The sequence below is a fragment of the Molossus molossus genome, unplaced genomic scaffold (assembly GCF_014108415.1).
Source record: "Molossus molossus isolate mMolMol1 unplaced genomic scaffold, mMolMol1.p scaffold_m16_p_22, whole genome shotgun sequence".
Taxonomy (NCBI): domain Eukaryota; kingdom Metazoa; phylum Chordata; class Mammalia; order Chiroptera; family Molossidae; genus Molossus; species Molossus molossus.
The window spans coordinates 30,170,515-30,182,644 of record NW_023425358.1 but is presented as its reverse complement, the minus strand read 5'-3'; the positions used below and the strand labels follow the sequence as shown (position 1 = coordinate 30,182,644).

Sequence of the window (12,130 nt, the reverse complement as noted above, 5' to 3'; positions counted from 1 at the left end):
GCCATGGGCAGACCACATATATAAGATTATAGGTGCCACAGCAGCAACCATGGCCTAACTCAGCGAGCCACTTCCCAGATGGGACAGTTAGGAGGTTGGGAAGAGAGCCACCACTAACTTAGGCTTCTTTTGTGCCCCTGAAATTATCAAATTATATGGGTATGACAGTTTTCATAGATTAAAACGTGCAAGCATAGTGTTCCTCTACCACAGTCTCAACCAAACTGTATTTTAGTGTTATCAAGCAGTTCCAGAGCTGCTAAAGTAGACTAAATTTTATGTAACTTCGTAACAGAATAACCTCACCAGCTTCAAAGTCTTTACCTTACCACTCTAATCTATATCAAACATATATGCAAAGAAGTCTCCTTTCTAGAAACTGCAGTACTCCCAATTCCCAACCAGGTAACAAAAACCCATATACTTTAAGGGGTGAAGAAAGCTTTTTCAACTGATTCCTTCTATTAGGAACTCCATTACCTTGGGTTCCTACTGGCACTAGTGGATGCTGCCTCCTCTAGCCAAGCATACCCTATTACTCCTCTCCAAAATCTCTGTAAGGTTAGGCTCTTGTGTAGGCCTAGCCTACCTGAAACATCCACCCTAATGCAATTCCAAAGAACCACAAAAAATTTTTACTTTTAAAAAATTTAAAGTCTTAATTTTTCCCTATCCCCAAAATATTAAGTAAATAAATGTTTCTCTATATTAATTTACAACTAGACATATGCTTTCATTCACCTGTGTCTATAATGTCTTATGTCTCTTCCTTCAAAGCATATACTTCATAGGACTAAAGACTCACTTTCCTACTGTCCTTTAGAGAACTGCACTCTGTCACAATTCAGTAAAATGGGTTTTTACTGATCACTCATGTCTTGTTCCTGTTATCACATTATATTCAAGGATTCTCAATGTTATAATGTTATATCACCATTTCTTCACCTAGGGCTGGCTATACCTACCACTATGCTCTCGTGAATAAGGGATGAACAAAAGTAAGTTTACAGTTGTATGTGAACCACAGAGTTTATTATTATATTACTATTCATTAATTATTGTATTGCAACTGTAAACCTACTTCTGCCCACCCCTGTATATTTATTATTTTGAAATCCTTGACTCACCATATCCAAGGACATTGCTCATTTGCCCTCTGATAATCATCTCTATTGGATCAGAATACCACAGGATGTTAAAAAGTGGTAATTTACAAATATGCTATTGTTATAATTATAATTCCAATTTTCATGTTATCTTTACTGTACTTTTCCAAATGAATATCTTCACCCTAAACAGCAACTCTTGGCAAACCAAGAGGCTCTGGGCCAAAGGCAATTTTACAGCTGTGTTATAAACTACTGAGGGGTAATATGCTGACAATCCATTAGGAAAGCAGCACCAGTGGACTATCCTGAAGAGTCATTATGTTTTACAGATGTCAAACACCCACAGATTAAAGTTTCCCTAAGTAAGTATGGACAGGACAGAGTGAAACAGCTTCTAAAGGCTCATGTAATGAATGGTCCATTTTATGCAAAGCAATGATTTGCATGTTAGAGGGAAAAAATACCTTTCCATCAAAATCAGCTTATGTTTTATTCTAAAATCTTAGGGAGGAAGGTAGCAAGAAAGGGAGGGAGGGAGGGAGGGAGGGAGAGTCAAAGTCAAATTAGCAGAGATTCTATATAAATAAAAACCAAATTAATGATATTTTATCATTCTGGGCATTTTGCCAAAAAAGACATAATCAATCATTAAGAAAATAGAAAGCAAATACTGTCTCAGAAGAAATAAAAATAAGCATGACTGCATGATCTAAAATTATAAAAGTTGGAAGGCCTAAATATTCAAATTTTGAAATTCTAAGAAATCACAAACGAAGAAAATACCAAAAGAAGCCAATATGGCTGTTTTTTTTAAAAACATGTATAAATATATCCATAATTATGTGTTCAAAACCTATCTGTGTTTAAGTAATATAACCAGCACCTGTTTGGAGGATAGATTATTAGAAGGGAGACGACCTCAACTGACAGATATGGTAGATTGTATCCTTTCCCCAAATATGTGCTATCCCTCCTTCACCCACTGACATCAAGCTTGACCATGTGACTTGGTTACCTCCCACTAATGGATATTACTTCCTCATCCATTTGACTTTGGTAGTAAATATCTTGGCCAGTAAAATGTGAGCAGAAGTGATATATACCACTTTTGAACAGAGGCTTCAATGGGCTATTACGAATTGTACCACTGCCTTCTGCAAACAGCCCAGCAAGTCTCTGACAGAGCTGCCTCGTCAGCATGATCCTGCCTGCAGGAAAGAGAGTGCTGCAGTAAAGGACTCACAATGGACAGCAGCATGAGCAAGAAATAAACCTCGATTGTTGCAAGAGAGGAAATTCTTTCATGTCTTTAGTTACTGAACCATAACTGAGCCTAACCTGATTGGTGAAAGAGGCCACTGCAATACTTCATGAAACATGGTATCTTAAAATGTAGACCAGTGGCAACCAAAATGAAGAGAATGGGACCAACTTAAGAAATACTGAGAAGGGGGTGTCAATGTTGTAGGGTAAGAACCACATGGAAGTAGAATTACATAAATTATACATGACTACCAAAGAAAGGAATTAAAATAAAGAAATGAAAGTTACAGGGAAACAGATTTCTGCCTGAGCATAAGAAAGACTTTCTAACAATGAGTCCTCTCTAAAGATGTAAAGACCTCCTTTGTGAAGCTATGCTCACATAACCAGAAGTATTCAAGGAAAGAAAAGATGACCACATAAAAAGGATATTATAGGCCCTGGCCAGTTTGGCTCAGCGGTTAGAGCGTCGGCCTGCGGTCCTGAGAGACCCGGGTTCGGTTCCCGCTAGGGGCGCGTACCTCGGTTGCAGTTTGTCCCCGGCCCTGGTCGGTTGTGCGGGTGGCAGCCACTCGATGTGTTCCTCTCGCATCGGTGTTTCTCTCTCTCTCTCTGTTCCTCTCTCTCCCTCCCACTCTACCTGAACAAAAAATGGAAAAATGTCCTCCGGTGAGGATTAACAAAAAAAAAAGGATATTATAGAATGGAATTCCAGAATTACCTGGGTAAATAGACTGACTTTTAATGTTGTGCCCAACTCTGAAAAAAGTGGTATCAATACTTCTATCAGCTGATATTAATAGCAGTTAACCACTGATTGAGCTCTTATAACAATAAAGGAACTGTGCTGAGTAAAAGAATTCTTAAGATTGTACAAGTAAAGAATAGGGGCTCAGTGAGCTTGAGTTACTCTCTCAAATCATATAGTTAGAAAATTGGCAGGACCAAAACCCAAAACATCGCCTGTCTCTGAAGGCAGTAAAAACATGGTCTTCTAGAAATGTATGACGGGTATATATCAAACTAAAGCCAGATATGTTAGCTTCTGTGTAACACCTTGATGAAAAATGCTCTTGAGTAAGCAGCATGGTGTTTTTTTAATGGCAAGTGACACTGGCTAGACATAGAATACAATACAGAATACGCAAATATTGGAGAGTTATAGGACAAATGAGTACATGAATGATAAAATGTTGAAAGTCTTATTATGCTAGAATTTAAAATACTCTACATAGCATCAATATAGTATTATCTCAGCACCAATCAATAGCAAAAAATGAAATTCTTATTGTGTGTGAAGTTCACAATGTTATTCTAATTTCTGTAGTGAAATTATTTTTGATAAACCGAATGTAGTGATTCATGACTCTGTATACACTAGCAACCACAATGTTTTGGAAGGTTGATTTATGAGACTCCTGCTTAGCTATAAGTGGGAGCTTCTCAAGGTTGTTCATGGAATTCCCTTTTAATTAAACAAATCCGTATACTTAAAAAAATAAAAAGCAGAAATAAACCACTTGTATGACCTTTTTAATATGCAAACCAAGACAAAAATGGTTCACTTTGGATGATGGACACACAATGCAATATTCAGATCATGTCATACAAATGTACACTTAAAACCTGTATGATCCTCCCTGGCCTGTTTGGCTCAGCGATTAGAGCTTTGGCCTGCAGATCAAAGAGTCTGGGTTCGATTCCGGTCAAGGGCACATACCTCAGTTATGGTTCGGTCCTGGCCCTGGTCAGGGTCATGCAGGAGGCAACCAATCAATGTGTCTCGTGTCTTTCTCACAGTGATGTTTCTCAACCCCCACCCACCCACTCTATCTGAAAATAAATGGAAAAACATCCTTGAGTAAGGATCATAAAAAAAAATAAAAAATAAAAATTAAAAAAAAAACCTGTATGATCCTATTAACCAATGTCACCTCAATAAATTTAATTTAAAAAATCACAACTGAGAAAATGTAAATATAAATATATATACTGATTCGTTAAAAAATATTAAAACTATTATTTTTTAAACTTATCTTTGTTGTTGAATGTATTACAGATGTTCCCCCCCACCCCCGACTCCCTCCTCCCCAATCTCAAAGCCTTCCTGCTTTCCCCACACAATTGTCCATGTCCACTGGTTATGCATATGTGCATATAAGTTATTTGGTTTCTCTCCTTCCACCCCACTTCCCCCCTTCTCTTTGAGGTTCATCAGTCTATGAACCAATTTGTACTTCCTAATCCCTTTTTAACCCAACTCTCCTCCCATCTGGCAACCAATAAAAAGTTATCTGTATCTATGAGTCTGTTTCTGTTCTGTTTGCTAATCTTCTCTGTAGATTCAATTGTTGATAGATATGTATTTATTGCCATTTTATTGTTCATATTTTTTTATCTTCTGAAGAACTTCTTCAAGAAGACCCATCAATATTTCATATAATACTGGTTTGGCGGTGATGAACTCCTTTTTTTGGGGGGGGGAAACTCTTTATATGTCTATCAATTCTAAATGATAGCTTTGCAGGATACAGTAATCTTGGTTGTAGGTCACTGCTTTTCATCCCTTTAAAGGTTTCTTGCCACTCCCTCCTGGCCTGCAAAGTTTCTTTTGAGAAACCAGTTAGCAGCCTTATGGGAGCTCTGTTGTAGGTAACTAATGACTTTTCTCTTGCTGCTTTTAAGATTCTCTTTGTCTTTAACTTTTTGCATTTTGATGATGGTATGTCTTGATATGGGCCTCTTTGGGTTCATCTTGTTTGGAACTCTCTGTGCTTCCTGGACTTGTATGTCTGTTTCTTTCACCAAGTTAGGGAAGTTTTGTCATTATTGTTTCAAATAGGTTTTCAATTTCTTGACCTCTCTCTTCTCCTTCTGGCTTCCCTGTGATGTGAATGTTGGTATACTTGAAGTTGTCCCACAGGCTCCTTATACTATCCTCATTTTTTTGGATTCTTTTTTCTTTTCTGCTGTTCTGACTGGGTATTTTTTGTTTCCTTATATTCCAAATTGATGTAGACCAAGTATCTACTCAACTACTGATTCCCTGTAAATTATTCTTTATTTCTGACTGGGCCTTTATTATGCTTTTGAGGCCCTTGCTGAGTTCACTGAGCGTCCTCATAAGCAGTGTTTTGAATTTTGCATCTGTTAGATTGCTTAGCTCCATTTCATTTAGTTCTTTTCTTGGAGTTTTGTTCTGTTCTTTCATTTGAGACATGTTTGTCTCCTCATTTTGACTGCCTCCCAGTGTTTGTTTCTATGTATTAGGTAGAGCTGCTATGTCTCCTAGGCTTCCTAGGGTGGCCTATTGTAGTAGGTGTCCTATGGGGTCCAGTAGCACAGCCTCTCTGGTCACCCAGCTGGGCCCTTGAGGAGCACCCCTCGTGCGGACTTTATACTCTTCTGCTGTAATTAAGTCTTGATTGCTCCTGGCACTGTCAATGGGAGGGTTTTACTCAGGCTGATCAGCTGTAAGAATTGGCCGTGACCACTAACCACTGACCCCTGACAACCTTGATCAGCTGTGCAAGGGCCCACCACACAGAGCAAGACTTGCTTCAGCAGTGCTCTGGTACTCCCTGAGTCCTTTCCTTGAGTATGTCACTTGTGGAGGTGGCTGGGTGGTGGTGCTTCAACATGGTCTGAAGCTGTCCACTGGCTGTGCTGCCTCTGGGGCAAGGTCAGTCACTGCCTGTGTTCTACCCAGGGCCACCAGGCATAAGCTACAAAGTGATCTGCTGATGGCTGTGATATGCTAATGGCTGCTACTTGTGCTGAGCTTGGAGGTGCCCAGGCGAAGCCAAGTTGTGAACCAAGGCTGGCTGCTGTTTGTGCCAGGCCTGGGGCCACTTAGCCAGAGGTATCGGGCTTGCTTAGCCAGATGCTGCTTATTTGAGAGAATTTAGGAAAATTTGAAGCAGGAGCCAAAACAGGCCAATTCTATGGTAAAGCCACTGGAAACAGCTTGGTGGGCCTGAAAGCTGGGTTGGGGCAGGGCCTCAGGGAATCACCAGGGTGGGGAAAACAGTGTGAGTCAGGTTGCTGGAGTCCCAGATATGGCTGCCGTCTGCCAGCCCTGTGGGGAAGGGCTCACCAAAGGAACAAAGACCTCCACCAGCATGTCCAGGAGAAAGCTGCATCTCCAGTCCTCGCCCAGATGCCAAACAACTCAGTTCTTCCCCATATGTCTCTGGTGCCTTTCAAGCTGCCTCACCCATGCTGGAGCCTAGACGGTGCGAATCCAATTAAGTCCATGTCTGGGCCCTTCAAGAGGAGCTGCCTGGGGTTCCAGCTGCCTCAGCCTCCCAGAGCCTCGGTTCCCTCTGGTTTTTACTGCCAGAAGTTATGGGGACTTCTCTTCCTGGCACTGGAACCCTGAGCTGGGCGCCTGGTATGGGACAGGGATCTCTCACTCCTCAGGGATGATTTTCCCAGCCTAGGTGTCCCTCCTGATTTTTATCCATCACATGTGGGTGTGCGACCAACCTGTCTGCACCTCCGCCCCTCCTACCAGTCTCCTGGCTGCTTCCTTAATTTTGTAGTTGTGGTACTTCCATTCAGCTTGATTTCAGGCAATTCTGAAGGATGTTTGTTCTGTAGTTTAGTTTTAATTTTGATGTGGTTGTGGGAGGAGGCGTTTACCTATGCCGCCATCCTGACCAGAAGTCTAAAACTATTATTTTTAACATAAATGCTGCTATGAACGTTAACTACATTTTTCCAAAATAAGAAATAGTTATTAGAGTAGGGAAAAAAAGGCTCAGGAAGCGCAAACACCCTTCAAGTGATATATTCTTTGATGATCTGCTTCAAACACCTCAATTCTGGCTTCCATGCTACAAACTCAAAACATCCACACTGGGAAAGCCCGTCAGTCTTATTTGAATAGAAATGGAATGGCATAACAGAAAATTGCCAGGAATAAGAGAGTAACCACATTTCAATAATCTGAGGTTGTAAACAGATAAACAAGTCACAACAAATGGTCTAAGCCATGAGAAGAACAAAAGGGCAAGCATGTATTAGCCTACCCACTTTCTACTGACAGTGAATAAAGAGAGCTAAAAACAAGCATTTAAAATGTTTCCCTGCCTTGTGTGAAGGATAATTTTCATTCATAGAACACAGTTACTGAAAGTTATTTTAAAGAACAAAAAAATTATTACAGTTTTACAAAAAAAAAAATCTCAATGCATCCAGTCTAATTGAACAGCTTGATTATTATTTCCTAAAATAAGCACAGTTTAATTTGTTTCAAAATAAACTCATCAAATGACACAAATCAAAGTATGCAAAATAATAAATATATGCGATAAAGGAATTAATAATTATTAAACATTAACAATAGGTTGGTATTATGTAACACACATCAAATACATCATCTAACAAAAACTCAAATTGCACAGTACCCTATACCTAATCTAAAGGGCATTAACTAAGGCTTAGTGAGGTTAGGGTATCTCGCCCAAGTAACAGATCCTGAAATCAAACCAAGGTCTAACCCAAAGTTCTTTAGAACTATCCCAAGCTTTTATTGCAAGACATATTGCATATTTCACAATTAACTTTCTCATAAAATAAGTTATCTTGATTTGGACTTCAGTTTTTATCACAAATTCTGAATTCATGAGTGTAAAGTATCTTTCAGCTTTGATCACCTACAAGTACAATATATAAACTCAGAAAGTAAAGTGGAAAAGATTTCCTGTAGAACTAAACCATTCTTCTTTATCTATTTCTTCCCTTAAAACACCATCCAGAGCCTGAATATATTTTTATGCCAGGAATTAACGAGTGCTCAAACAATAATGAGGACAAGTCAAAAACCACAAGAGCTATCATACAGGGGCTTCCACTGGCCAAATCTGAACAAACTTAAGTATCAACATAAATAATGGTAATTGAGCCCTGGCCGATTTGGCTCAGCAGTTAGAGCATCGGCCTGCAGTCCAGAGAGACCCAGGTTCGGTACCCGCTAAGGGCATGTGCCTCGGTTGCAGTGGGTGGCAGGCACTCGACGTGTCCCTTTCACGTCGATGTTTCTCTCTCTCTCTCTCTTCCTCTCTCTCCCTCCCACTCTATCCGAACAAAAAATGGAAACGTGTCCTCGGGTGAGGATAAAAATAAAAATAATAATAATAATAATAATAATAGAACATAACTGGGACAACTGATAACACGTGAACTGAAATTAAGATTAGATAATGGAATTTTATCAATGTTCAATTTCCTAATTTTCATAATTATACTGTGTTTCTATGAGAGGATATCCTTGTCCTTAGAAAATGTACACCTCAATACTTAGAACGATCTCAGATATGCAAATGACTCTCAAAGTGGTCAAGGGAATCATTTAAAAATACATGTGCGCGTGCGTGCAAAATGAAAGGGGTTTTCAGACAAGCAATCACAATAATTATAAAGCAAACTGGGCAAACATAAACTGCTGGTGCATCTGTGTAAAAGACTGTATGGAGTTATTTGTACTATTCCTGAAAATTTTCTAACTTTGAAATTATATCAATATAAAAAAACAGAGTTATATAATTTTACTTTTATAAAACTGTGCATGAAAGCATTTTGAGAACTACAGGAAACCCTCTGAGTATCTAGCATTATACTTGGGTTTCTCAAAATCACCTTGATGCTGTTTCTTCTCTTACCTTTCTAACAGATTGTGGATCGCTTTGAAGAGCAGTGTCCGACATTCATAGGAAAGGCCATTTTCCCAGAGTCCTTCTTCCACAACTGAGGGGGGAAAAATGAACCATTAAGCAGGGCATCCAAATAAAAACAAACTTTAAAACCATTTTTCTAAAGCAAAGTGAATAATCAGTAAATGTAAATAAATGATCTCACACTGAAATAGACTGGAAGTTAAGTATTTAACAAAGAAGGAACTGTGTGTTTAGATTTTAAAGTCTTTGAAGAATAGGCATGGTACAATCTATCTCCCATAAAAGTGTTTCCAACCTGCTTATTCCAAGTTTAAAATAACTTGAAATTCTCAAATTAATCTTTCTGCCTTACAGTGGTATCACAAAGACTAGTTTTGTTAAAGTACTATTTAAAGGTATTTAAATAGAATACCAAATTTATTACATATATTTTCACAGGAAGAATCAAAAGGAAAAAATACCCAATAATGTCAGAGTTACACAAAAATTTTTATATGTTTTGAAGGCAGTATCTGAATAGAATTTTAAGGACATGATTTTAGGGAGACTGTCAGGAAATTAAATTTTAATATAACATCAATTTATTTCCTGAACTCATAAGTTCATTAATGTTTGACATTTGGAGAAATATTCCAGTTGCCTTTGGAATATATTATAACACTGAGCCACAAGTAACTCTAACACCAAGACAATCCAACAGACTAACAATGCCCATGCATTCCTAACATTCTTTTCATATATAAAAAGACTTAAAACGCCCTAGAGAAGATAGCTAATTTTCTTTCAAACTGTATTAGTTCAATTCAAGATAGCAAAAAATTGCAAGGATGGAAAACACATTTGTATAAGAAAATTTTCTCTCCATTTTACTTGTTATCTTGACAAAAGCATTCACCACAGAAAATTCTAACAGAATTAAAACACATGTTAAATCCACAATGCATTTTTAATGCTTTTATCACACTAACTGACATTTCAAAATGCATTCCCATATTCTCCAAACACCTAGAATTTGAAGAAGTGTATTTACATTCATGGGTTTTATTTATAGGACTTTTTGGAAATGATAAAACTGGATAAATATTCTTTGTCTTCGTATGTAAGATAACTATTTTCCTGCCTATGTGGATCATCATGATTTACCAAATTTTCCCAAAACAACCTTTGGCAGAATCATTCTTTTTTATTTATAACTAAAGAAATGAAAATAAAATACAACAAATAAACAAACATTCCTGCTAGCCACAGACTGTTTTTGTTCAAGACAAAGAAAGCATCCAAAAGTTTTTTACAATTCTCTGAAGGTGTCATGAATCTCTGTACTCACACATTTATCTTTTGGGTAGAGCCTTTTCTGGGTGAGAAAGACAACTAACATTTTAATAAAAGAAACACCCCATAGTAATTTGCTTTTCTTTCCTAGTGTGTTTTACTGATTCTAAGACATTACCAATTTTAAGATATATCATTAGTTTATACATTACTGGTGGCAGAAGGGTGGGAGGAAGCTGCCAATTAAACTTAACATGGTTTTTAACACTTAGAATTTTTAATATGTAATTATTTAAAGAGCTCCTCTAAATTTATGGAGATATATTTTCAATTACTGTACATACGTAAAATGAATAACATATTCAAAGAAATAAGTTAAAAATTCCTAACATTTCATTAACATTCCAAGTCCAACTCTTCTGAATCGCTCTTCAACTCAGTCACCGGTATCATATTTCTTTACATAATAGTTTTCTGTGTCATAAAAAGTATTGGTGATGCATTTGTGAAATGAGCATCCAGCTCTTCTTTATAAGTTGGTAACACCTATTCTGCACATTAAAAAAAAAATCTTTTATAATTAAAATCTTCAAACATACTTTAAAATAGAATTACAAGCCCTGGCAGGGTGGTTTAGTTGGTTTGAACATCATTCCAACCAATAAGGTTTCAAGTTTAATTCCTGGTCAGGGCACATGCCTAGGTTGCGGGTTCAACCCCTGGTCCAGGTATGTACAAGGGGCAACTGGTCAATGTTTCTCTCTCTCTCTCTCTCTCAAATCAATAAAAACATATCCTTAGGTAATGATTAAAAAGATTTTAAAAATAGAATAACAAGCCACCCAAAATTCCTAAACCAAATTATCAACATTGTGTCATCTGCTTCAACCACACTGCTTTCTTCTGTTTTTCTTGATATACTTTAAAGCAAATCCTACTTCTAAGTACTTCGATATACATCAAATCAGAATCTAAACAAGGCCTAATGAACTGCCCCTCAAGTTATATCTCTTAAATTTCCTTAATCTAAAACAGCTCATCTCCTTTTATCAAACATGCCATTAACTCACCGAAGAAACCAGATTAGCTGTCTTTCTCATAACATCATTTTTTAATGTTGGTGCTACTTTGACATAATAGATGTCAAAGGAAAGTTCTCAGACAGCAACCAGAATGGCTTATTTCTTCCTCAAATGATCCTCAAATACTTTGCTAACAAAATATTGAAGAGGTATAAGTGTTCAGTCATGCAATGTGTAATACTAAACAAGTTTGTTCATGGACAGACAAGGCCAACTAAATCACAATTTTAAGATACTTAAACTTTTTAAAGTACTTACATTTTTTTAAGTACCATTTACAACAGTGCCAAAAATCATGAGATCCCTAGATATAAAACTTACAAATTATGGTCAAGATCTATATGCTGAAAACTATAATACTGATGAAAGAAATGAAAAAGACAAAAAAAGTGCAGAGGTATATCTTAAATGTGATCTAGAAAAATCATTATTATTAAGATAGCAATTCTTGTCTGGCCAGTGTGGTTCAGTGGTTGAGCATCGACCCATGCACCAGGAGGACGCTGGTTCAATTCCCAGTCAGGACACATGCCCAGGTTGTGGGCCTGATCCCCAGTGGGGGGCATGCAGGAGGCAGCCAATCAATGTTCTCTCTCATCGATGTTTCTATCTCTCTCTCCCTCTCACTTCCTCTCTCTCTCTAAAATCAATTGAGAAAAAAAAAAATCAAAAAAATAAAAAATAAAAAAGATAGCAATTCTTCCCAAACCAATCTTGAGCCAAC

At 37.6% G+C, this 12,130-nt stretch overlaps 1 protein-coding gene across 7 annotated transcripts in view; it reads right to left on the bottom strand.

Annotated features, from left to right (window-relative positions):
* The window catches only part of MED13L (mediator complex subunit 13L), a 284,126-nt gene that overhangs the window by 128,657 nt on the left and 143,339 nt on the right, over positions 1 to 12,130 (bottom strand). For 5 of the 7 annotated variants that reach the window (XM_036276858.1, XM_036276859.1, XM_036276860.1 and 2 more), the window contains exon 3: positions 9,038 to 9,122. In XM_036276858.1, the coding sequence (XP_036132751.1) occupies positions 9,038 to 9,122 (85 nt within the window). Of the gene's footprint in view, positions 1 to 2,212; positions 2,318 to 9,037; positions 9,123 to 10,714; positions 10,876 to 12,130 lie in introns of all 7 variants that reach the window. The other 2 variants (XM_036276863.1, XM_036276861.1) reach the window with 2 other exon arrangements.